The sequence below is a fragment of the Lycium ferocissimum genome, unplaced genomic scaffold (assembly GCF_029784015.1).
Source record: "Lycium ferocissimum isolate CSIRO_LF1 unplaced genomic scaffold, AGI_CSIRO_Lferr_CH_V1 ctg11, whole genome shotgun sequence".
Lineage (NCBI taxonomy): Eukaryota > Viridiplantae > Streptophyta > Magnoliopsida > Solanales > Solanaceae > Lycium > Lycium ferocissimum.
The window spans coordinates 266,520-292,986 of NW_026713599.1; the positions used below are offsets into that span (position 1 = coordinate 266,520).

The following is a 26,467-nucleotide window of genomic DNA, read 5'->3' on the forward strand; positions in this document are numbered from 1 at the left end:
ATGTTTAAAATTTTATGCATGAGAATGGTATGAAATGTGTATATCTTCCTCAAGACTTAGAATTTCATTCACATTGTTTGTATATAAATTTCATATTAGGTTTCGGAAAATTAATACAACTACAACAACATTGTAAATAATTTTCATACAATATTCAAGGCTTAAAGTTTTCGCTCAAAATTTTGTATATGAAAATTATATTAAAAATTTTGCTCACACACATACACATTTCATACAACTTTCATACACAGAAATATGAGGTAATTTTTTAAGCCATTGAGCAAAAAAAAAAAAAAAAAAAATTAATATTTAAAAAAATATATATAAAAATTATTATTTTTTTAAATAAAAATATATTTGTTATAAAAAATATATATATTTTCTGGAAAAAAAAATAAAAAAACGAAAAATATATGAAAATCTGTCATGTTTTGTAATATATCGTTATGTTTTGTAAATAAGGAAAACTATCGTTACGTTTCGTAAATATTTCTCCTTAACGTGTATATATACGTAGTTTTCCCTAAAATAAATGCAATATTTATTTTAAATGATGAAAAAAATATTATTACATGAAATAAAAGACCAGCACACAATCATTTTTTTGTGCGGAGTGCCCTTCGAATGCACCAGTCTTTAATTTTTTCTCTTCACCTAAAACTCCTAGGTTCCGGGGTTCGAATTTCCGCTCAGTCAAAATTTTTTAAAAATTTCGCCAGGTAAAATTTGAATTCGCTGCAAAACTCTGCCTGCAGGCCTAACTTTAGTCCAAATAGGCCTAAGTTTGCTATAAAACTTTCCCTTGTAATTTTTTTCCGAATCTAATGATATTATGTGAAGGATAAAAATTAAAGACCACCCCAAAATAAGTGCATTCCTGCGAATTGCCTGCACACAATAGAACAACAGTGCAAATGACCCAAGAGAAAGACCAAAAAGACCCAATCTAAAAACATTTAGGCTCATTTAGAAGGAAGCCCAAATCATACGGCCCAAATATTAGAAATTAATAGTATCATTTTTTTGCACGGATTCCCTTCAAAGCCCTTGGTCTTTATTTTTTATCCTTCACTTAAAAAAATGATTGAAATTTTTTTGAGGTTCAGGTTTTAAATTTTCGCTCAATAAAAAAATTACACTTTTACAAGGTAAAGGCTTTGTGAATATTTTGCCTTAAGGCAAAAGTTTGCGTTGCGAAATTTTGTAAGGCAAATTTTTTTTTTTTACTCTGCTATAATAGCTCTAATTTTACTATAAAATTCCGTCTTACTAATTTTTTTTAATTGAGTCAGAATTCAAACCTACAATTTTAAAATATTTTAGGCGAAGGCCAAAAATAAACACCACACCCGAATAAGGACGATAGTGCAAATTTGCCCCAATTCATATTAGGGCCATGTCTTTGGCCCAATTGACACAATTCTTCATTACCTGCAAATCTTTCTCCAAGAATTGATTTCTGGCGAAATTAAGCTGTAAGTTCCTTTAATCTCTTGCTAATTATTATACTTAATTATATTTGTTCTATCTAGTTTAGGATTATTAATTAGTGGGAACTGATTTAAGATTAAACTTGAACAGTTGGTTTAGTTATTAATTTTACTAGAAACGGATTCTTGATTCTTGAAATAAAAAGGGTGAAGCTTTATTTGTTTTTTACTTCTAAAAATTGATTAAAAGTGTCATTTTTCCTCTTCAGTCCATTAAAAAAAAAAAAAAAAACATCATTTTTAGCTTATACACATTGTAGCTAATTCTTTATGTTTAATTATGTTTGTTCTATCTATTTTTTTAAATTAAGTTTGAGCTTTTGTTGTAACTATTTTTGCTGATAGAAATTAGAATTTAGAGCAGTTGATTTAGCTATTAATGTTACTAGAAACTGAATCCTTGATTCTTGAAATATAAAAAGAGAAGCTTTATTTGTTTTTTACTATTAAAAATTGAATAAATAGTGTCCTATTTCCTCTCCAGTCCATTAAAAAACATCATTTTTAGCTTATACATGTTGAGACATTTTAACTAATGCATATATATATATATATATATATTTTTTTTTTGTGTGTGTGTGTGTGTGTGTTGGGTTTTGGGGTGGGGGGGGGGGGTGGAGGGTGCTGTTTTTGTTGGGTTTTCAAATGCTTATTTTGCCCAAGTTTGGTTTCAGCACTAATTATTTAGGAGTATTATTTAGTGGGAGCTGATTTAAGATTAAATTTGAGCTTTTGTTGTAACTATTTTGGCTAATAGAAATTAGAATTTAGAGCAGTTGGTTTAGCTATTAATGTTACTAAAAACTGAATCCTTGATTCTTGAAATATAAAGATAGAAGCTTTACTTGTTTTTTTTACTTCTAAAAATTGAATAAAAGTGTCCTTTTTCTTCCTCAGTCCATTAAAAAACATCATTTTTAGCTTATACATATTGAGACATTGTAGCTAATGCATATTTTGTTTCTTTCTTCTTTCCTTTTGTGTGTGTCGGGGGGGGGCTATGTGTTTTTTTGGATTTATGTGGGTATAGCTTATACACATTGCAGAAATGCATACTTTCTTTCTTTTTCCCTGTGTGTGTGTGTTTGTGGTTTCTCAATGCTTATATTGCACAAGTTTGGGTTCATACTATCAACCTACATTACATGGATTTGTTTATGGGCGTATACTGAATTGACGTGTGTGCAAGTATTTGTGTGGGTACATGTAATTGTTAATTTTTTTATGTATATTTCGAAGAATCTTTGTGAAAATAATAAACATACCGAATCGCACCCTTACTTGTACGGGTACGGGTGCGTTATTGAAAATGATGGATTGTGTGATATAACAAGTGATTATAAAAGCAAAAAGTGATAAGGTCTATGAGACTCGAAGCAAAAACCGAGTAGTGACGCGTACAACTCCTCACATCAAAAAGTAGCAAACACGTATGAATTTAGTACTATAACGATCAAATTGCAATTAAACTGGTATGACACTGGGTATATTATTGTTGTTGTTGTATCTTATGCGTTATACTTATAGAGAAGTTTCCAATAACATGAGGCCATGCATAAGCATTATACTTATAGAAAACAAAAAAGAAAGAAACTGATAATTTAAGACCATGTGCTGTTTCTAGTCTCTAAAGTGGACTATGTATGTCACTAACTACAGGCATGAGATATAGTTCTCAAACTCGTCACAATATTGTAAAACATTTTGTCTTTTCATGTCATGGGATTAAGGAAGGATAGAGCTCATCCGGCATTTGGTTATAAAATGGATTGACAAGAAGGATGAATCATCCTAAGTTAATACGTAGTATTATTTTATTCTGCATAGAGGTGGAACTAATAATATCTGTAAGAGCTTAGTTGAATATGAACTATAAAACCTGTGGAAGCACTTTTGTTGACATCCATTGGTTTTTTAGATTTTTTTTTTTTATTATACTTTGTTTCTTTAGAAGTTGTTTGTATTTGGATATTTCATGTGGAGCATCTTGACCAATGTTCCATTTTTGCATATAGATGCATTTGTTTGTGTAATGTGATTTAGATAGCTGCACTTTTCGAACTTGAGTTTCAATTTTTGTATACTGAACGCAGCTTGTGTTTTACAGAGTTCAAAGTCATCATATATCAGCAATGCCTCACAGAACTCGGCCTATGGCAGCTCTTCTGCTGTTTACTGGACTAAATGTTGTTCTGGTCTCAACAATAACTCCTGTCTATGATTTTGTATGCTTCCATCCTTATTGGGAAAGAAGAGTAAGACTTGCTATCATCATATCCACAATCAAACTGAAAACTATTCTTCGTTTCAGCAATCATAGGATTACATTAGTGCTTTTCTGTTTCTTTCTTGTTCATAATTCCCTGGCCAAGTTATTGTCCATAATGAGAGATCTATTAGAATAAAGGTTTTTGCTTTTTGCCTTCTTTGCATGAATGATACAATTATCATCGACATGTTCCAAGTTGCTGCAGCTTAGTGCAGTAGTTGATTATGTTACTGATTCAGAGAATTAAGTTGCTTTTTAGTAAATGAACGCCTTTGAGTTTGAGTAGGTTTAGCAGAGAGTTCTCTTTAAGATTGATAATTTGAAGTAGACTTCAATTTTTCTGAACTTTTTTTAATTACCTAAACTCAATTTCGTATTAAATGATCTAATTTCAGTGTCCTCTTTCTCCCATGTTACTGATAGCTTATTTTCTAAATATATTTCAGAGAGAGCATCGGCGTCAGGAACGTGAAGCAGCTTTGAGAAGTTCAGCATCTGCTTAAGTGTGATAACAAAGCCGGAGATTCTGTATAGCAGGTTGTCTTTTTAACAGGGCCACGAGATAAAACTGTCTTATTCAGAGAAAGTATTTATAGAATACGAAAGAAGTTAAGTTGGAGCCCTACATGTGCTTCTGGTTTTTGTTCTGCACACAAGTTTTTGTTGTTCCCTTCTTACATACGGAGTCACAATTTCAAGTTGAGCAACTATTGAGCTGGCTTATGCTTGAAACAGAAAGAAAGATGAAGACATAGGCATCTTACTACTGTACTTGTTCTTTTCGAAAAGAATTGAGACAATTTTTTTTTGTTTTTGAGGAAACCATTGTTGTTCCATCTATATTGGTGGCTGTTTGGCTTAGAGCATCAATCTTGATGCTTACCATGTATTTAGAGGCTTAGAGCATAGTGCTAGAAATTTTTGAAACCGATTACTGTTCTGTTGCTTTGATGCAAGACTAGATAAAGTCATGGCACTTATTAATCTTACAAGAAATTGGAAGGCTTTAATACTTTGATATAACCTCTTCATTTTAGTTGAATCACAACTTCATTTTACTGTTTTATGATTAATAACAAATAATGTGTTGGACATGGATGCTAACCTTGCTTCTACTTCATCTCTCTCTAAAACGGATATAGTTGGGGATTCATATCAGAAAACTCTCACCAAGTTCATGTTATATCTTTGAGAAATGGTAAATTGTACCCTAATCAGTGGCGACACTAGGATTTTCACTGAGGGAATTTAGAATATAAAGACGTAAACACACAAAAAAGCTAAGGGGAATTCAACACCTACTATTTATACATAATAATAATAATTTTGACCTTGTATGTACAAGTACAGTGTAAATTTTCTAGCGAATGGGGTTGGGATGAACCCCCTTGCGCTCCCTAGCTCTGCCCCTAAATCTAATAGAGTTAAGCAACGACAATGACAATGATATGCCAACTAACAAACCACAACTTGGGTTTTTCTTCCAAACACAGTTAGACCATGTTACAATATTGACATTGATACATCTTAAAACCATGAAGAGCAAGAATAGCATCATGAAAACCCAGTTAAAGAGAGGAAATTGATGATATCTGTTTAAGTGTTCATCCTGCAACTAACCACTATTACTATGCATAATTTGGTCAGTACAAAAAAGAATCGAGCAACTTTTGCTTCAAGAACAAATATATCATCAATTTAAGAACTCATCAGACACAGGTGTCTTCTTAAATGGATCAGACTTTGATAACATGTTTGCCAATGCCCTATTGGGAAATATATTGTCAGCTTTCATTCTGTCAGCAATTCCGTAACAAGGAGCTTTGGCATTGTTATAGGCTTGAACAAGACATTGGAACTGGCGAATTCGGCAATCATATCCAGCTCGTCTCATTTGGTAAAACATCTTCTCGGAATTATGAACGTCGCCTCTCTTTGCATATTCTTCCATCATAGCTGTATAAGACACAAATTTTGGTTTCAAATAGGTATGCTGTGCAGCTTTTTGCAAAATGGCGTCTGCTTTCTCTAGTTCTTCTGCTTTAATATAAAGTCTTATAAGGCCATCCCAAGCTAATGGCCCGATCGGGCAGCCACTCTCTGACATCCGCTTAACGAGATCTTTTCCTTTCTCCAACATATTATGACTTGCATAAGCTCTCAATAGAGGATAATAATGTTTAGATGTGAGATTTTTTCCTTCTTTTGACATCTTATCAAAGATGACTTCCGCTTCCTCAATTTTATGCAGCTTTCCAAACGCTTCAATAGCAGCCGTGCATTCATCAGTCCGTGCATTAGGCTCACAAAGTTGCCAAATTCTGCGCACATCATCAGCCTTTTTAAGATCTGCATAAAGAGCAAGCAAATGCCGACAGGCCAAATGGCTTTCCTTTATCTCTCCTTCTATTTGTTTGAGTAAATTCTCAGCCTTTCCTACCAGACCAGCAAAGATATAATGCTTTGCCATGGTGATTTTTGTAAAGATTTTAGGTTCTATCCCTTCAGCCTTCATGGTCTCAACAATTTGCTCCATTCCAGCAATATCCTTACATTGACCCTTGGTATCTATAAGTATTTGGTAAATGAAGTCAGTTGGCTTTATGTTTTCTTTTTCCATTAGCGAGAGAACATACGGAATCTTCTTTTTATCAGTCCGCTTATATAGAAGGAGCAAGTGACTGCAAGCAAAGCTCGTGACTGGGAATCCGAGATCCCTCATTGTGCTAAATATCTCCTCAGATTTCTTCAAATAACCTTTAGAAGCATAATTGGCCAACAGACTTTGATAGACTTGGGTACCCTCTGAATATAACATTCTGCCTTTTGTAGACCAAGGACTTTGGCAATTAAATCAACACGAGAAGCATAATCTCTATCAGTAAATATAAGTTGCTTTTTCAATTCCGACCACTCAGAGAGCTGCCAAGAGAAAAAAAAAAATTTACTGAATTAATAGCGACATAGCAAATCAACAAACTAATCAAATGCTACAAGCTCTTATTGTTACAACTTACATGAAGCTTAAACAAGTGCTATTCCAAACTAAATCCAATATTTTAAGGTCCATTAACAAAATGTACTAATAAATAAACCTGAGTTATTGGAGATTTGCTCTCCGAACCATATACTAAATCTCTCCTATAAGTCATCTTCTCACAAATTCATATGCAAACAAAAGACGACATGGCAGCCCAAAAGAAACAAAAGATCTACTGCTTAAACAAGAGATACAAAACTATTAGCAGAGGCAATAAGATATGAGTAGAAACCAATAAGTGGCGTTTACCATGAACATACTTTTAGATCTTCCAAACGGGTTTCCCAAAAAACGTGTTTGTTTTAACTGCTTTTCGATTCTTTTCAAGAAAAATCTTCTTCCACTCTCGAAACACTTACAAAAATCTTTCAAAAAGCTTACAATTACCCAAACGCGCTTTCTTTTTGCACACCCTTTTTTACAAAATATTTTTTCATAAAATGCTTTTTAAAAATTGTCCAAATGGCTATATCTCTCATCTTCCTCGACTTTGTCCTTTAAAAAGACAAAAGAAAACATAATGCCAACTCATTTAGAGGTACTTATGGATGAGGGGTGTATAAGTATCCAAAGCAGGTGGTCATGCTTTATGCTAATTTTTAGTGTATTTTGAAAGGTCCACATGAACTAACCGTGCCTTTATCTCACCCGTTTGATACGTCAAGGCAAGTGAATGATTAAATCGTCCGATCTTACACCAAATAGTTAAAATCAAAATTTAAATTTTCCATATATTATCCAAAGTATCTAGTCCAAAGAGACAGACTCCCACGATGAACACGATTTGATAGAAAAAAGATGCCCAAAAAACACACACACACAACAAGCAAAGAGTTCTGGAGCAATTTTGCTCACTTAGCACGTAGCGTGTTAAGATGTTGCTATCTCCGGATGTTCTCAAGGAAGAAGACCCTTATTATAACGATTATTTCATCAAGTCCCCATAAATTTTAGGGAAGGGGGCCGAAAGTACCCTTGAACTATTCGAAATAGGTCAACATTATCCTCCGTTACATTTTTGGCTCGAAAATGCCCTCGTTGTTAGCCAACTAGCTGAATAGCTCACAATTATCCGTCCTACTAACGGTTGCTCTAGAATAAGGGAAAAAGCACCAATTCAAATAGTTCAAGAGCAAAAATGTCCCATTTTCCCGTGTTTTGGAGCAACCGTTAGTAGGAAGGATATTTTTGAGCTATTTGGATAGTTGGAGGGCATTTTTTAGCTATTTGATTAAAGGCGAGGGCATTTTTGAGCCAAAAAACATAATGGAGGGTAAAGTTTGACCTATTTCGAATAGTTCAGAGGTATTTTTGGCCCTTTTCCCTAAATTTTATTTGCCTAAGCATTGCTCAAACTGGAATACAAGTGAACTTGTTAATGATGCCATGGCCAACTTGGAAGTCCAGATACACGACATTTAAAGACTCAAATGATGACACTATAAATGAACAAAAAAATAAAGGTCAAATGACATGTCCGATCCAACATAAAACCAAAAAGAATACCTGCAACGCCCTTCCATACATGTGTCGTTTACGAAGATAAATCATGATCAATGTAATTTCTGTTCTTGTCAAATCATTTCCCTTTTCAACCCATTCATCCATAACTCTATCAACAGATAGAACCGGTGCAGCTGTAATAGCTTTCAACAATTCCTCGGAAATTTTTTTGTCGTGAGGCGTTTCCACATCATCCCCAAAGAGCTCAGGCTCAGAGACTAATTCATCCTCCGCATTGGTCTCTAGCTCAGCTTCAGTTACATTGGGACCCTCGAGCTCTGAGAACCCGTCGTTCAAGTCACTATCTATCTCACTACGGCTCTTTGTGCCAACTAGTGAAGTGAAATTTTGACGTCCCAAAAACAATTTGGAAGAACAATTAGCTGTCTTGCAGAATCCTCTAAAAGAAAGATATTGATCCGATATTTCATTTGAAATCCCTTCACTGTTTCCTTCTGAATACCTACTGGTTATTTCTTTAGTCGTACAGCAAATTCGAGAAGGTCTTGATATAAATCTTTGTTTCCTGGAATACATGACCAAATTAGTCCATCAATTTTCCATTATCCAAGTCAGAAAACATTTCTACCGAAAGAAGAAATACAAAAAAAGCAAAATAAACAGATAAATAGAACAGAGAAATATTAAATCTGGAGGCCAATTTATGTCATAATCACATTTTAATATGTTATAGCATTGTTACGACATATTTCTACGATGAAATTTCCAATTAAAAGTGGAAATAAACACAAAAAGAAATCTTTTTTGTATCACCAAATTATGACACTAAGGAAACACAAAACAACAAGCTTTCCCTAGCCAAATATAACTTGAATTTTCTACTCAAAACCCTTATGATTAAACACATAATACAAATTCATTTCACCATTTCCAACCTATCTTTGCTTACAGGACACTTCAAGTAGAGCACTATAACTACTTCTATAAAAAAATAAAAATCTCTTTAGCTCGAAATATCCACACCCCCCCCCCCCAAAAAAAAAAAAAACAATTATATACTCCCTCTGTCCCAATTTATGTGGTAAACTTTCCTTTTTAGTCTGTCCCAACAAGAATATCACCTTTCTATATTTAGAAATAATTTAACTTTATGAGTGATTTCCAGCCACACAGATATCTAAAGGCTTGTTTTGGAGCACAAATTTCAAACGTCTTACGTTCTTTCTTAAACTCCGTGCCTAGTCAAATTCTGCCACATAAATTGGGACTGAGGGAGTAGTTAGCTAAAAAGATGCTCCTGCATTTGTTAATGTTATCCTCCAAAAAACCTAGAAATGCAATAAAACAATCCAAACAGAACATTTCTAGTCAGTTTTCCTCTATTTTCTCTGACAATATGTAGTCACAAAGAACAAGAATCTGTTAACACACACTCAAAATGTAACAATAACATGTAAACGAAGAAGGAGATAATAAATTAATTGAGGGAAGAAGATGATCGACCAAGTGCCCACATACTGATTTTACAAGATTCTTGATTGTGTATCAGAAATGTAATATTTTAATCCTTAAACCCTAAACCCTATTGCATTTTGTTTTTGTAGATGTTCTTGCGCCAATAGAATTAAAAAAGGGATAATTTTAGAAATCTTGTCCGCGTTTACCTCTACAACACTCACCTCCCTTGTGATTTGACATATTATATTTTTCTTCCTAGTTTTAATCTTTTTGTAATTAAACTAATTTTAATGACTACATTTGTGTAATCTTCCAAAATTACCCTTTTGTGACCTTAATCATCAAAATAAAAGTTTCCTTAAAAACTCTTTATACTTTATAATTTATTTGAAAGCAGCTAACAATTCTTTAACTAAGAAGAAACGTTTAGAACGTATGATATCTTTCTCATATTTGAATTCAAAATAAAACTACTGACATTGATATTGGTTACAATAATGAAAAATATTTTGGTGACACTGGAGGTTTTTGTAAGTATTATCATTTGCGATGTGCTTATTTTGATATTCTATTTATTTCAACCATATTGACTATTTCAGTTTATCTCATTTATGGTAACACGTTCGACTAATTTGAAATCTTAACTTCTAGAGGAGAGATAAATATGAAGATTATCCTGTAAATAATTGTCTGAAGTTAATTGCTATTGTGCCTAGCCTTGGTTATTAGTTACATCATATTAAATGCAAAAGCACCAAATGTTTTTATTCGCTAAACTTTAGACTGATGTAGAACTTAAAAAAACACATAATATTTTTTTTAGAAACTAACGAGTAAATATAAATAAAAGGTACGGTAACTCTATCAGAAAGGATATTTATCAGCAAATTTCTTTGCAATTCTTGGTTAACAGGAAGATGATCTAAATTAAAAAGTTGTGTTTATTATAAGGTTATCAACTATTGCAAAACAAAATAGCACTTGATTGAATCGCCTACAGAATTTGGGAAATTTGAGAGGATGTTTATATTTAAAATCTAAAATTTAATAAAAGGTGCCACATAAGGGTAGTTTTAGGACATTAGAGAAAATATATCACTTAAATTAGTTTGGTTACAAAAAATTTAAAATAAGGGAGGTAAGTGTAATACGTCAAATCAAAAGGAAGATTAGTTCTATAAAGATAAACGTGGAGGGAGGTCTCTGCAATTATTCCATTAAAAAAAGAAATGCATTTGATGGTTCTCTAGTCTCTATAGTTCTACATAATTCTATCCAAGTCCAAATATTCTCTTTCTTTTGTTTTATGCAGAATAATGTATTTTTATATTTTATAAACACAACAATATAATGGCTTATTTAAAATTATATGTTCTGAGAATCTTTTTTTATTTTTTAAATTAGTGCTCGATCAAACATTTTAAGTGAAACGGTACGAGTAGTACATTATAACGTTGTCGCTCATCTAAAATGCAATTTTCCTCTCATTGGTTAACAACATTTTAATTAATTTTTTCTCGGGGCTTTGGTCTAGTGGTTGGAGCATTGCGGGCAGAAGCGAATCTAGGATTTCTGGAACATGAGTTCACATCTAAAAAATAAAAGAAGAAGAAGAAGAAAAAAATGTATTCGGTAAATAACTCAATCTTCAATCAAACTAAGTGCACCATTTAAACTTTTTGTAGGATGGGTTCCAGCAGAATATTATTATACTAATTTTAAAAAATATATACATAAAATACCTAGTTTACCGAATGATCATGTGTTCACGTGCCCCGATTTTAATACCTAAAATTGCCCCTGGTTGCGGGTAATGTATAAATTAAGCACATGTTACGGGTTCAAATCTTATTAAAGATGATCATGTGAAACTGTTAAGCTCTCATTTTCCTATTCTACTTTGTTTCTTTATGCTCTTCAAAAAGAATGAAAAGAACAATCCTCTAAACTTGCTCTGGAGTTAGTTAACTAAATTTGGTCCCTCACTTTCATATGTTATCTTTTGTTTCTTTAGTGGATTCCATGCAACAATGTTGCCATCAAAATTTGAACCTAAAAAGAGTGGCGTTTAAAATTTTGATATTGCTCTCAGTGTGCTAGCTTATCTTGCATGTAAAGTGAGTGCCATATAGAGAGCATCGAAGATTTAGAGCAATATGATGTATAAAAATGGCGAAATTCTTTCTAATATCTGTGCTGCTGAGGTGTATCACATTTATATAGTCTAGACGTGCACAAACTGAACTAGACACTATTTTTCATTGTTATGACGACAGATTAATGGCGGAGTTGTTAGTTCGATGATTTCATGTGAAGGAACCTACCATAAAAGTAGGTGTCAAGACCTCTTGTTTGGATTATTTTTAGCACTCACTTTCTCCCGTGTCAACTTTCTTCTTCTTTTTTTTTTAGTTTTTTATTTTTTATTTTGTTTTTTAAGTACCTGCAGCCACTATCCTTTGGGTGCGCACAAGGGTAAAGCCCGCTCCTGTGTAATAGTTCGCAAACCAAACAGGAGAGGTAAACTGCACTAGGCAAGCCCCGTGCGACAAGCTCGATCGAAAAAATATCGAGGGGTTTCGAACCTGAGACCTCCCATTTGGAACATCCCTACTCAACCAACTCGGCCATCCTTGCCGGTCCGCGCCTCCTTTTTTTATTTGAGGTTTCCTTACGATGTCATATATACAATTTTACGAAAACCGTCAGCCAAGAAACCTATCAACTCCTTCACTTTGACATCACGAAATGTGTTTACAAAATTTTGAATCATGTGCATAGTTCAAACTGGACTCCAAAATAATGTACATAGTTCAAACTGGACTCCAAATATAATAATGCAGCCATGTAGGTATGTTGCAAAGATCGCTTTTAAATGCAGACAACTCAATCATGATTTCTATGTTTCGAAAGAAGAGTACTTACAACTATTTTACTGAGTTCATGTAAAATATTTCATGAAGTATATTGGAAATTATTAGGATATAATCACGTTGGCATTAGAATTAACAAACGCCACAAAAGTGTTATAAATTTCATGTTTATCATATTGTACAATTAAAGATTTATACCTATAAAGGTTTATTTTGTTTACCGTGTTAGAGGAGCGCAGTGACACCTCGACCTAATCAATTACATAAAGAAATGATATTCACCAAAATAATTAATTATGTGCAATCGTATTGATCTTTATATTGTCAGTATATATAACGTAAATTTTATTTAATGCTAGTAGTTAGTATATCAGATCCAATTGAATTAACTAGTCGTTTTCGCGCAGATTTTAGGACATTAATCACAACCTAATTATGAGGGCATTAAAGTCGAGAAAAGAATACAGAAAAGGAAAATAAAAGAAGCTTTAATGTTACTCTTGGATTAGTGAACCACATAAAAACTGATTGGGCTCCTCTCCATTTCTCTTCTCTCCATTTTCCCCAAGTTCTATCTTAGATTGAGGACACATGGCATGAGTTAGATTTAATGACTAAGATTTAATTAACTCAAATAAAACCCTAACCATGGTTCACATAATTAATAACTTATTCATAAATATATTAAAGTATTTTCTCTCTCTTGCTATTTTACTTTCCTACACAGTAATATTTATATTTCTCCTTATTCAGTTTACCCGTTCCTTACTCCATCTTGGCGCCAAAACAATTTCTGGTGTAAAGTTTTTTTGCAACGCCCGAAAATCATGGCTGCAGATATCTTGAAGCTTTTGTTATTAGCTTTTGTTGTTTTGTTTTAGCGAATCGACTGACAGTATGTTTAAGTTTTGACCTTGACGCTTGTTATTTTTTGAGCCGTCATTATGTTTAGAGTGAAATTGTTTTGCTAAGCAGCTACTGCTACGTTATTTGACTCGAGATGCTGCCTTTGAGACTAAGTGAATATGGATATCCAGTGACTGTCTATTACCCACTTGAAATGTGGAGGCAGTTGTATTTTTCAGTAGCAATAGGACTATATATGCTGGTACTTATTTGCAAAAGATGACTGGGTATAATGGCTTCTGATAAAAAAAATTATTGTATCTTAATTGTAATTTGTTTAATAAAAATACAGGTGAATAAGATAATCATAGTTTTCTTATGATTAAGGCACGTGGTTATAAAAATATTGAAGTGCCACCATCCCTGCAGTAGGTAATTTTAAAGAGAAAGGTCCATAGAAAAAAATGGAATTAAAAGATTAACTCAAGAAGAAATTGAAAGATAGAGTGTAATCAATTCAAAAATATTGAAAGAGGGATTTTCAGAAATCAATTACCAATTGAATATGTACTCTGTTAATTCGTAAGCATTATAATAGGAAAAAAATGAAAAATATCATCAATTAATAATGGGATCTATTTAAGGAACGGGTAAACTGAATAAGGAGAAGATATTACTGTGTAGGAAAGTAAAATAGCAAGAGAGAGAAAATACTTTAATATATTTATGAATAAATTATTAATTATGTAAACCATGGTTAGGGTCTTATTTGAGTCAATTAAATCTTAGTCATTAAATCTAACCCATGCCATGTGTCCTCAATCTAAGGTAGAACTTGGGGAAAATGGAGAGAAGGGAAATGGAGAGGAGCCAAATCCCATAAAAACTTGTCCACCCAATGATGTGAGGTCTTTAAAAAAAAAGTCATCAAACATTAAATAGCAAAGTAGAATTTTTTGTTCATATTATTTGTCTTTAAATTTTTTGGCAAAAAGAACTTAATAATCTTAATTATAAGAGTTTCTATAATCCTTTGTCTCTCATTAAACATCACATCTTAATTAACACTCTATTAATTGAGACAATAGCAAACTATTTAGAAAAAAAGTAATAAATGATTTTCATTTTATTTTAAAACAGTAAATACCTTAATTTTAAAACGGCTAATATTTAAAATCAACGGAGTAGTATTTCTGTTTTTCATATTGTTAAGGGTACTGGTGGGGTGTCAATTAACACTCTTTTCATTGGAAAATTACAATGCGTAAGCAGGTATTTTTTTTTAATGTATACATACATTATATAATTTCTTTGGTTTTTTTTATTTGTTTAGTTTTTTATATTTTGACTTTAATAGCAAAAATTCTGACTCCACGCTAGTTGAGGGTGAGATTGCTTGCCAAAATGATTTTAAGTCCACGTGGTATGTTTGTGGTCCTTGTTATTGTAGTTCAGTAGAAGTTAGGCAACTGTAACCTACCTTTTCTGTGATCTCATAACTATATGGTTGATTACTAGGTGAACTGTGACAACTACTTTTTTCAAAATTTCTGCTACCTAAGTTTTGTTTCTTTAAAGTCTTCCCCATACCACCTATTGACCATGTCAACAACTTTATTATTAAGGATACTAAGTTTAAATCAAGAATCATCTTCTCATTAACCCTGCCAAATTCTTGGATGATATTGAGGATCCAACAGTGTATTCATCCTCATCTCAACTATCTTCCAATATTTTCTTGTCAATTTTGTCAATATTTTGAACCATTTTTGGTACTTTTTAGGTTCTTGGACAAGTGGTATTATTATATGAGACAGATACCAAAAGTAGTGTTGTTTGTCTTTCATTGTCACTTGAGGAAAAATCAAGATTGGTTTTACCAAAGTTCATAAAATTTGATTTTTTTAGGGGAGTGTTCTTGCTAGAGTTTATTATTGTTTAGTGATCAATTCATCCAAATCTTGGCTTATATTTGTCAACTTCATAGTAGAAGTTTTGTTCCCCTCTTATATCTGGTGGCAATTCACTGTAGCTGGATACCAAAACATTTAAGAAGCAAACTTCTTTAATGTTGGTTTCTTCATCTGTCATTTTTGTGGTTTTGTGAGTCTCAACAATTAAAGCTTGTCTTTTGTGATATCTACCAATGTCCCCTTTCTTTAATTCTACTTTTGGCTACAACCCCATTTGAAAACTCAGCCAAAACTTCACAATATAAAACACTTTTCTTTTTACCCTTTTCACTATATATAAAACTAGTGTGTCTCTCTACAGGTTCTTGAATTGTCTAGGCTTAGCTAAAAAAAGAAGAAGACATTTTTGTATTCAATGCTATTTCTCTTGATTTCTTGTTTTTCTTTCATCCTACTACTTTCTAAGTCACTTCTCAAGCCAATTCTCACAATGGGAGCTTTATCAAATCTCTTGTTTTGTGAAGAGGTAAATCTCTTGTTTTGTGAAGAGGTTTTAAAGTTTTTAGCTTTATGGTTCAGAAAAGGCAGAAATGCTATTAGTTTGTTGAATTTGCCACTAATGACAAATCATGTTAAATCAAAAATAGAGAATGTTGTGGAGAAAGATGATGAAATTTCTTTACTGGATTTGCCTGATCTGACATTGGAATGTATTTTTGAGAGGCTTCAACCAAATGGCCTTTGTAAAATGGCTGCAATTTGTAGTTCTTTGAGAGAAAAATGCACAAGTGATCATTTGTGGGAGAAACATATGAAGCAAAAATGGGGTACATTGATTGGTTCTGCTGCTTATAAAGAATGGCAATGCTATATTACCTCAAGAAATGAAGATCTCCTCTTGGAAAATTCAAGAAAGAAGAGAGACTTGTTGGGGAATTTTTCAAAGATTAGGCAACTTTTATGGAACAGATTAAAAGAAAATGATGATAACAAGAAGGTTATAAATTCTTCATCAATGAGCTCAAATATGGATTGGTACCTCTCCCTTGAAACTGGCAAATTTTGGTTCCCGGCTCAGGTTTTTAACCGCGAGGTAATTACAGAAGAGTTTAACTTTTATACATTGACAGTATACGGAATTTCCACAATGCCAGCGTAAATTTACCTGTTGTAGTAGGTTACCTGCATTTGGTTGTTACCTGTAGTTTTACTGTCATTTTTTTAAATTAAATTTGATTTTTTTAGTATCTCTTGGACTAAATGCTGATAGATCATGCTTTTTTTCTTTTTAAGGTGCAGAATGGACATGTTGGTTTTATGCTATCTTGTTATGATGCTGAAGTTAGCTACGATTGTAGCACAAATACTTTCAGAGCGAGGTAATCTTTACACAAATAGCCGGTCAGAATTACTGTTTACTTTTCCTAGCCAGTATAGTACACGGGATTATATACTGTATATCATACATCAGCCGGTTATTTTTAGTTTAAGCAGTTGGGTGGGCAGCAATTTAGGTTAATTCTTTTTTATCCTGAATGAGGAAGTTTCTTTATAGCTAGATGTATTCAAGATCCTTTTTGTTTCGGTCCTTTTGCCTAACTGTGAATGATCAAACTTTGCAGGTATCCAGCATATGGGAGGCGAATAATCGAGGAAGAAATAGAATGGAACAGACTAAGAGCACCAACTGTTGATACTCCTTCTTATGTTCTTCATGTATCGGATTGCTTAAATGATCTGAAACCTGATGATCACTTTGAGATTCAGTGGAGAAAAAGCAAAGAGTTCCCATATGGTATGCTAAATATGTTTCCTTTAGCCCTTATTTTTCTTAGAAGTTAGCACTTCTTGATTCCATGGCTTTGTTTTTCATCTGATAAACATCGAAATATGCTCTAAAATGTTCTGATCTTTGTTCGGCAGGTTGGTGGTACGGAGTTGTTGGACATTTGGAATCTTGTAGTGGCAGCAATTTGAATTGCCATTGTCATGCGAGTGGTAAGTTATATAACTTTGAAGTATACTTGTCTAAGTTATATAACTTTGAAGTATACTTGTCGAGTCCCAAAAGAAAAGGCGAAAATTTCTCTGTTTCTTTGAAGTATATAGCTTTATTGTGATAGAACATCAAATGTAGTGGAAAAAGTTTAAATGTAGTTTCTGGTAATCCTTCCATGATAAGTAGCTCTAGATCAAATTAGTTTGAAGAGACATTGCATTTCTTGTTTATTCTTTTTGGTCATACTATGCATGACTAGAGTAAATTAGGTAAGCGTGAATACTCTAAAATCTTGTTTGGTTCTTAGTTGTAATCAAAACATTATGTAACATGTCATGGCACTTCCTGAGGAGATCATGTTGTATGTTTTTGAAGACGTTATAGCTTTTCCACTTTCTCCACTAAGTACTGTTAGAGTGTATGATCATCTCATCTAAAAAGCTTAAACTGTTAGAGAAAACACACTTTTATTTACTTGATTATATCTTCAACAAGTACTTACATTGAAGGGTAATTTTAAGATTACTATTCTAATGATTAGCTATATTCGCAGAGACAGTGCTATTGGAGTTCAAACAGTACACCCCTGGCTCAAGATGGAGGCAAACAGTGATAAACAGAAAGGATCACAGAGAAGTAGGCAATGAAGCGGATGGTTTTTATGGAGGAATCAGAAAACTTTATAGTGACAAAGAGATATCATTGTGGAAGAGCCTCTGGCCTAGCAGCACTTTGGAATAGCACACAGAGCTCTTTACATTTCCCCATTTTTACTTTTTTGTGAAGAAGCTCCCTTTAAGCTATTCTAAGTGTAAATAGAAAGCAACTTATAGATTAGGCTTTAGATTTTTCGCTTTGGTCTCGGAAATGTACATATAAAACTGAAGAGGCTGATAGAGCCTCCGGAATGGAAAAACTCCTGGTAGAGATTGTTTCCCCTTTGGTAGACCTTAGGCTGCATAAATTCAACTTAATCAGCCTTGTGAGTTTTGGCTACCAGATGCATAAATCACAGTATCTATGCATAAAAATGTTTAGTTGTTAAATAAGAGATGAAAATAAAAGCTTCTTTGTTCTATCTGTTTTCCACTTTGTCATTTTCTTTTGCATCTTCATTTCCAACTTTCCAGAGATGGAACTTTCATGAGATTAACAAAGAATGATTCAATCAACATTTTGCATGTCTTCACCTAAACTCCATGTCCAATTGAAGCCCATATCATAATATACAACATGTTGATACAGGCTATTCTCTCAACTAGTACCTAAACAACTGTGACATTCACAAAGAAAACCACAAGATTTTGCTTTACAAGTGAAGAACAAAAACTGATTGAAAGGAGTAAAGTATGTAACGAGCATATGCTCAGACGAATCAGGTCCAGCATCTGAGAGCTAACATTCATCGTTGTCTCTTGTATAAACCGGTATTTCCCATTTCTTGGTATTCTTTTTAGGGTCATCACTGAGGCTGAGATCAGTATCATCCTGTTTCATTGTGTTGATAAATGTTTTCGCTCCCATCATAATAAGCCTTTCTACCATGAAGAGCTCGTAATTGTTTTCGATTAATGGATCCAAAATGCTGCTAAAATTTGAGGAATAGGCCAGCTTGTACCTGAAAATAGGAGGTAACAGAAAAAGTATTATAGCAGGCAGTGCTAAATCATGATCTTGCTGAAGATGTAAGATCATAGTTAAGGGATAATTGCACTTTTGGTCCCTCAATTACTTATGAATCCTGAGGATACTGCTGAAGATTTAATCGAAAGGACCTAGTTATTTGATGCAAAGTTTTTCAGATAGAAATCTGACAGTCTCTCAGGAACTTTATATTAAGGGATAATTGCACTTTTGGTCCCTCAGTTATTGATGAATTCGGATTTTGGTCCTTACAATATTTGACTAAGCACATTTCACCTTCAATTAATCTGAAATGTGTGTCATCGATCCCTTTACATAGAAAATATGTGATTTTTAGAATTATATTATCCTCAAATATGGAGTAACCGCACAAATTTAACATAATACATCAATAACTGAATGGTTTAGCACTTACTAGTTCGTTAAATTTATTAAGATTCACAGACAGAGGGATCAAAACTATACATATCAATTAATTGAAGGTCAAATGTGCTTAATCGGAAATCACAAGGAGCAAAATCAGAATTTGTCGATATTTCAGGGACTAAAAGTGCTCAATTTCCCTCATATTAAACTCTGAAGTCCTTAAATAATAGTCACCTGCATCTTTTTGGAAGACAAGACAGTAGACACTGTAGGTACTAGTGTACAAGCTAATAAGTTTTACGAAAGACCTTAAAGGGTCGTTTGGTTCAAAAACAAATTACGCTGGGATAAGTTATGCTGGGATTAATTACGTTGGGATAAGTTATACTGGGATTAGTTATTCTAGAGTTATTTTTTATTGACTGTTTGGTATGTTGGACTAAAAGTATTATACATTGGATAATTTCTAAAAAGAAGAGGTTTCTTTCTAAAAGAAGAGGTTTCTTTCTTATCCCAAGATAACTTATTCCACCCCGTGATAGGTATAAGTTATCCTAGCACTATTTTTACTCCTAGGATAACTTATCCCATGATTACTAACCAAACAAGGGATAAGGAATTGCTAAATTCTTATCCCAGGACTATTTATGTTTATCCTTCGTACCAAACGACCCTTAAGGAAATAAGAGCGTTTAAAGCTTCAAGCAACCAAAAGAAACCGTGCATATTACTCTTGTGTAGTATAGTATGGAAAGGTCAATTAGAGGATAGGAAGATTACTGAGAGTTGAAAGATCACTAACCTCACACCCAAAGGAGAAAAGTAACCTGGTGTCCTCTCATTAGAAGCAATATAAAGGGTTCGCCCAGGTGGGACCCATTTTGCTATTCTGCATAGAATGAACTCAGGACGTGTATCCCTGTCCAGATGAGGGTGCAAACTTCGTTCAACCCCAAACCTGTCCTTCCTCGTCTTGAGAACATCACCTCTTCGAACATGCATAGCATCATAATCACCAAGCCACACCTTGATCTATAGAAATGACAGAATCTATCAAACCACAGGAGAGAATATCTCTTATTAGTAGTCTCAAAACATATGGCATTGAGGAGATGGACCATGGCCTTTAAGTCAGTAACCTTTCGCAGACACTTATGGATAAAATGACAAAGATGGTCCTTATGTTTGAGTGTAAGTTCAAATTAGTCCTTTAAGTTTACACGGAACAGTTTTGGTCCTTCAAGTTTGCCAAACATTACTACTTTTAGTCTCCGTCAAATATTTACCAAACTTTATCAATTAAATGTGATGGGGACTATAAAGAAAATTAATGGGAACTCAAATATAGAGGCACAATTTTTGTCGTTTCTGCTATTTTTGATTTATTTCTAGAGTTAGGTGCAGCTTTTTGAGGTGTAATTTCTGCTATGTTTTACTATCTTTTTAGTGTCTAGTGCAGGTTTTTTTTTTTTTGGTTCCATATTTTAGGATTTGATGAGACTTTCTTGGTGTTTATGGCTAAAACCATTTTTCCCCATTGTTTCCATCAAATCTAACAAACATACTTGTCAAATATTTGATGGAAACTATTAAGTGTTAACTTTTGCCAAACATAAAGGACCAATTGTCCATCGGATACTTCAGGGACTATTTTGACTCCACCCTCAAACATAAGGGACCATTTTTGTCACTTTCTCCAACTTATGCAACAAAGAGTAACCTAGAAGCATATTATATAAGGAAGCTAAAAGAGGAAAAACTATAAGATATATTTGTAGTTTTACACCAGCAAAGCTTCAAGATATGACGTTTGATACTTAATCAGGTGGGACTCAAGAACAGAGAAAACAAGTCGAAAATGTGATAGCAATCTAGTTCTACTGCTATGAGAAAACAGAGTGTTAAAAGGATTTCATTGTCACATATAGATGATAGAGCCAAAACAAATTTTAGTTAAATTTAAAAAGTTAAAGGACATGCAATTAACTAACTTCTTCTGCTGCACGCCGTAGTTTTTCCGCAGCCATTGAAGGAAGAAATGAATATGGCAGAAGAATGGAGCTATGATTTTTCCTATTCTTGCATTCTGCAAACCTGAATGATTACCATGATTAATATATACAGTAAATCTATCAGAATTCAAAAGCAGATCCAATACTAAAATATGAACAAATTATCCCCTACTACTAGCTCCATTTTTCCTAGCAAATGAAAGAGAAACTCATGAATTCCAATGTCTTATCACTTAAAGGGGGCAACTTGTGAAAGAAATTTTACCACGAAAGTGGGCTTGCAGTTCGATTGATAAGCAAAATGTTTGAGTACGAACTTTTTTCTTTGAGATCAGTCTTGCTAACTCCTTCAACGTGGGCCACCCCTCTAGAACCTAACTTCATGCTTGTTGCCAGGACGTGATGCCACATTTCGGAGTTGTCCAAAATTACAGGTACTGTGTCAGAGATGAGATCCAAATCATATAAAGAATCCATAGCACACGAACTATCTGCCCACCTGATAATAAGATGGACATATAGGAAGTCAGTAAACTAATATTGTTAAAGAATTTATTTACTAGGGAATCCAGAAACAGATAAAAGAAGCATTCAAATGTTTGTCAAAGGCATATCACATCAGCATACATAGCCTAGTTCTTTGTGGCTTAGGCACAACTGAACAACAGTATTTAAACTCTAATAGGGCCATGCACGACTATGATTATCACATGTATATTCTGCAGTTCTATTTTGGTCGGTTACTTTTGTTTGAAAGACCAGAAAATTTCATGAGAGAATAGCCTAGTTCTTTGTGGCTTAGGCACAACTGAACAACAGTATTTAGACTCTAATAGGGCCATGCACGACTATGATTATCACATGTATATTCTGCAGTTCTCTTTTGGTCGGTTACTTTTGTTTGAAAGACCAGAAAATTTCATGAGAGAATTTAGTTGTTTAATATTTTTTTGACAATTTGTCAACTTTCTCATGTGTACATTTTGCATAGAGTTGGACGTAACAAATGAATTCCACCTTGCCATTAATTGAGAAAATTCAGATTTCCTCATAAGAGGAGGCAACCTAATCAATGAACTGCAACATGCCACTAATACAGAAAATTTACCATTCCTCAGAAGTTGAATTGCTGGGCCGATGAAGAATCCCTTTGTTATTGTGGATCGGATTGATACACATCCTCGAAGGCATAACAAATGTTCTGCTACAAGCAGTAGCCCATTCTTAGATAAGGAGAACTTCAAATATATCTTTCATAAAAAAAAAAAAAAAAAAAAAAAATGATCGGACTGTTAAACACATCATAAAATGCCTTGGTTCCATAACCAAATGTCATGGGATTGCATACACAAAGATATGTGGTTATCCAAATTCACTGTAATATAATACTAATTGTTGCATGCATGTCAAGTCTTATACCCATAATCTTAGCATAAAATGCTCCAAGGAATTAGGATGACAAAATGAAACTGGGGTTAGAACCAGACACTCAGAAGTATCATCTTTTGAATGGATCAAAATTTTCTTTCACCAACATAAACACAAGATGAATAGTAGCTAACACATTATGCTGTTGTTTGTTGTGAAATTTAATCCAAAGATCAAAATCACTCATTGAAACAGCTGACTAATCCAAAAGATGCTGACTTCATTCTAACAAAACGTTCCGATGTTTCAGCATACTTCTAACAGAGGAATTAAATTGGCCTTGATTATATGTAAACTCAGAAGAACTGAATCTCGAAAAAAAAAAAAAATAGCAAATTGAAACAATCATCAAATGTATTCTTGTAAATTGCTTCATAGTCCATAAGCTATGTAAAAAACTTAACATTTGTCTTTTCCAACTCAGGCTTATGTAAAGAATCCACTATAACTCAAGTCAAGCTTAAAGGAAAATTATAACCAAAAACTTCTTTTTTATAGCAATCAACAAACAAACATCCCTAGCAAGTTTTTTTTTTTTTTTTCAACATAGAAAAGATTCAAACTTTTAAACTTACATTGCAACGAAAAAAGTTCAACATTAGCAATATCAAGCTTAAAGGAAAAACATTAACCAAAACTTCTCCTTTTTTACAGCAATCAAGAAACAAACATCCAGCAACTGAAACACCCACTTCCACATACAAAAGGTTCGAACTCTTCAACTTATATTGCAACAAAAAAGTTCCAACATTACCAATATCATGCTTAAATGAAAACTATTAACCAAAAACTTTTTTTTTTTTTTTATAGCAATCAAGAAACAAACATCCCGCAAGTAAAACCCACTTCAAACATAGGAAAGATTCAAACTTTTCAACTTAAATTGCAACAAAAAAGCCTCAACATTAGCAATTTCAAGTTTAAAAATAGAAAAGATTTAAATTTTTCGACTTAGATTGCAACAAAAAGGTTCAAATTTAGCAATATCAAGCTTAAAGGAAAATTATAACCAAAAACTTCTCTTTTTATAGCAAACAGCAAGCAAAACCCACTTCAGCATAAAAAAGATTCAAGCTTTTAGACTTAGAAATGCAACAAAAAAGTTTCCACATTAGCAATATCAAGAAACTCAAAATAGAAAAACAAAATTGATATACAATAATACCATATATTTACCTCACTTCAACATAAAAGATTCAAACTTTTCAACTTAAATTGCAACAAAAAATGTTCAACATTACCAATATCAATAAACTCAAAATAAATAAAAAAATAAAATTGAGATACAAAATTCCCATAAATTTACCTCACTTCAAACACAGTAAAGATTCAAACTTTACAACTTATATTGCAACAACAAAGCCTCAACATTACCAATATCAAGAAACTCAAAGTAGAAAACAAAATTGAGATACAATACTCCCATAAATTTACCTCACTTCAAACATAGTAAAGAGTCAAACTTTTCAACTTATATTGCAACAAAAACGTTTCAACATTACCAATATCAAGAAACTCAAAATAAAAAAAAACAAAATTGAGATACAATACTCCCATAAGTTTACCTCACTTCAAACACAGTAAAGATTCAAACTTTACAACTTATATTACAACAACAAAGCCTCAACATTACCAATATCAAGAAACTCAAAGTAGAAAACAAAATTGAGATACAATGCTCCCATAAATTTACCTCACTTAAAACATAGTAAAGATTCAAACTTTTCAACTTATATTGCAACATCAAAGCCTCAACATTACCAATATCAAGAAACTCAAAGTAGAAAACAAAATTGAGATACAATACTCCCATAAATTTACCTCACTTCAAACATAGTAAAGATTCAAACTTTTCAACTTATATTACAACAAAAAATCCTCAACATTACCAATATCAAGAAACTCAAAATAGAAAAATAAAATTTACCTATTAAGAAACATAGCTTCTTCAAGAGCACACCTAAGACTTGATTCTTGATGACCCAAACCAGCACAAGTATTACAATGTTTACCAGGACAATCAATTCTATTACCCCAATAAAGATACTTATGTGGCCCATTATGTAATTTACTATTCTTAGAATATACTGAGTTTTTTGAGCTTATTGAAGTAGAAAAAGAAAACCCATTTGAACCAATGTATAGTAAAGTTATGGCTATAATTGAAACTGTGAGTATTAGAGTTGTGGATCTTGGTTTTGTTTTCCCTTTGTGCGTTTTTTGGATCGCCATTTTTGATTCTTGAATAACTGAGAAACAAGGAAATAAGAAGATCTGGATGAAACTCACTTTGGTACCTTAAAGTTTTAAATGTTTCACTTTAGTACTTATATCTCTGTTTAGTTCAAATTAGTCCCTTGGCCAGGGCCTTTCATTTTGATTTATTTTTGTTTAACCATCAGTTAAGAAAATATGTGATCATACATGAGAAATGGTTTTGCGACAAATTTTTATTTTTTTACACATAAGAGATCTGGAAAGATCATTTTTTTTGTTCTTTTCAAATTGTAAGAGAGCAAGAGATCTCATTTCCTGATACAAATATGTCTTGAGTTTTAGAGCCTGTTTGGAAGGCCACCTGGTAATTGGAATTGGTGTAATTACTAGGGTAGTAATTACACAGCCTAGTAATTACACAGTATAGTAATTACGCCTATTTGTATGTCATATGTAATTACAAGCTTACTGTTTGGTTACACAAGTGTAATTACACAGTTTGATTAAATTTTTTTTAAAAAGTTAATATTTGACAAATGATGTTAAATTAGGTATTTAAGATACATATTGTTTCTTAAGAATATATAAATTATTAATCATATATTTGTAACTAATATTGTAAAAAATAACTGATTTATATTTGTCAAATTAATAATATTTTAATTTAATTAATTATAAAAACTAAAAGCATACATTTTGTAAGAATCATAGATGGCATGTTTGAATTTTTATTTTTTATAAATATAATGTCATAACTTTATTCAAATATTTAACAAAAAACAATCTATCAATTCTAATTGAAAAAAGAACGGCATACAGTGTGAAATAACAAGTCAATATGACTAAAGCAACTAAAATGGAACCGAAAATATAACATGAATTTAAAATCTATTATTTTGACGACAAAGAAACTTTGAATAATTTATGGTTCCAAGTTAATAGATGCAATACGAATTTGAATTGGAGAAAATTTGAAAAAACATAGCTGAAGATAACTAATGACGCTTAGGGTGATCATCTAGAAATCTTTTGGGATGCTATTTCAATCACTATAACGAAGTTGAATGAGACCGCCATTTTTATTAGCCTGCCTAGCATCTTAAGTGCTATATTATTTACGAGGTTGTATCAGAAGCGTGAGGTAGTCGCATATGCTCCTATAAAAAAAATTAAGATTTTGCACATTATTCACTTTAGATTATCGTCTAATTATAATTTTGATATTTTACAAAGCGTCTTTTAATTCAAAGCACTTGTTAATAATTGACATGGTATTAACGTGCAAGACAAGTTTGTAGAAACTAGTAAGAAACAAAAAAAATACGAGCAATTACATGGAATCACAAGAAGTTAGGTTGGAAAATGAGAAGAAAGAAAATGAAAAATAAATATGTAAAAATAAAAATATATTTTAAAAATAAAACAATTTAAAAAAGTAAAAATAAAAA

The 26,467-nt window shown here is 32.6% G+C and overlaps 3 protein-coding genes and 1 pseudogene across 6 annotated transcripts; 2 read left to right on the forward strand and 2 right to left on the reverse strand.

The window, feature by feature from the left end:
• Positions 1 to 1,333: 1,333 nt before the first annotated feature.
• Positions 1,334 to 4,771, forward strand: LOC132041661 (uncharacterized). Its single transcript, XM_059432370.1, has 3 exons — positions 1,334 to 1,475; positions 3,598 to 3,745; positions 4,206 to 4,771. The coding sequence occupies exons 2-3, from the start codon at positions 3,623 to 3,625 to the stop codon at positions 4,260 to 4,262; spliced, it is 180 nt and encodes a 59-aa protein (XP_059288353.1). The 5' UTR covers positions 1,334 to 1,475; positions 3,598 to 3,622; the 3' UTR covers positions 4,263 to 4,771.
• Positions 4,772 to 5,075: 304 nt separating this feature from the next.
• LOC132041669 (pentatricopeptide repeat-containing protein At1g80270, mitochondrial-like) lies at positions 5,076 to 8,839 on the reverse strand (annotated as a pseudogene).
• Positions 8,840 to 15,416: 6,577 nt separating this feature from the next.
• Positions 15,417 to 18,430, forward strand: LOC132041659 (F-box protein At2g26850-like). Of its 2 annotated transcripts, none has more exons than XM_059432366.1 (5): positions 15,417 to 16,446; positions 16,647 to 16,732; positions 16,976 to 17,148; positions 17,277 to 17,351; positions 17,906 to 18,430. In XM_059432366.1, exons 1-5 carry the CDS (start codon positions 15,769 to 15,771, stop codon positions 18,091 to 18,093), a joined length of 1,200 nt encoding a protein of 399 aa, XP_059288349.1. In that variant the 5' UTR covers positions 15,417 to 15,768; the 3' UTR covers positions 18,094 to 18,430. The 2 variants fall into 2 exon arrangements, with proteins under 2 accessions (XP_059288349.1, XP_059288351.1); XM_059432368.1 differs by having other exon boundaries at positions 16,653 to 16,732.
• A 61-nt stretch (positions 18,431 to 18,491) lies between these two features.
• LOC132041652 (uncharacterized) lies at positions 18,492 to 25,058 on the reverse strand. Of its 3 annotated transcripts, none has more exons than XM_059432357.1 (6): positions 24,730 to 25,057; positions 22,483 to 22,578; positions 21,640 to 21,873; positions 21,354 to 21,456; positions 20,165 to 20,394; positions 18,492 to 18,970 (listed from the first exon to the last, which is right to left on the reverse strand). In XM_059432357.1, the coding sequence occupies exons 1-6, from the start codon at positions 25,032 to 25,034 to the stop codon at positions 18,748 to 18,750; spliced, it is 1,191 nt and encodes a 396-aa protein (XP_059288340.1). In that variant the 5' UTR covers positions 25,035 to 25,057; the 3' UTR covers positions 18,492 to 18,747. The 3 variants fall into 3 exon arrangements, with proteins under 3 accessions (XP_059288340.1, XP_059288341.1, XP_059288342.1); XM_059432358.1 differs by having other exon boundaries at positions 22,483 to 22,575; positions 24,730 to 25,056; XM_059432359.1 differs by lacking the exon at positions 22,483 to 22,578 and having other exon boundaries at positions 24,730 to 25,058.
• Between the last annotated feature and the right edge of the window lie 1,409 nt (positions 25,059 to 26,467).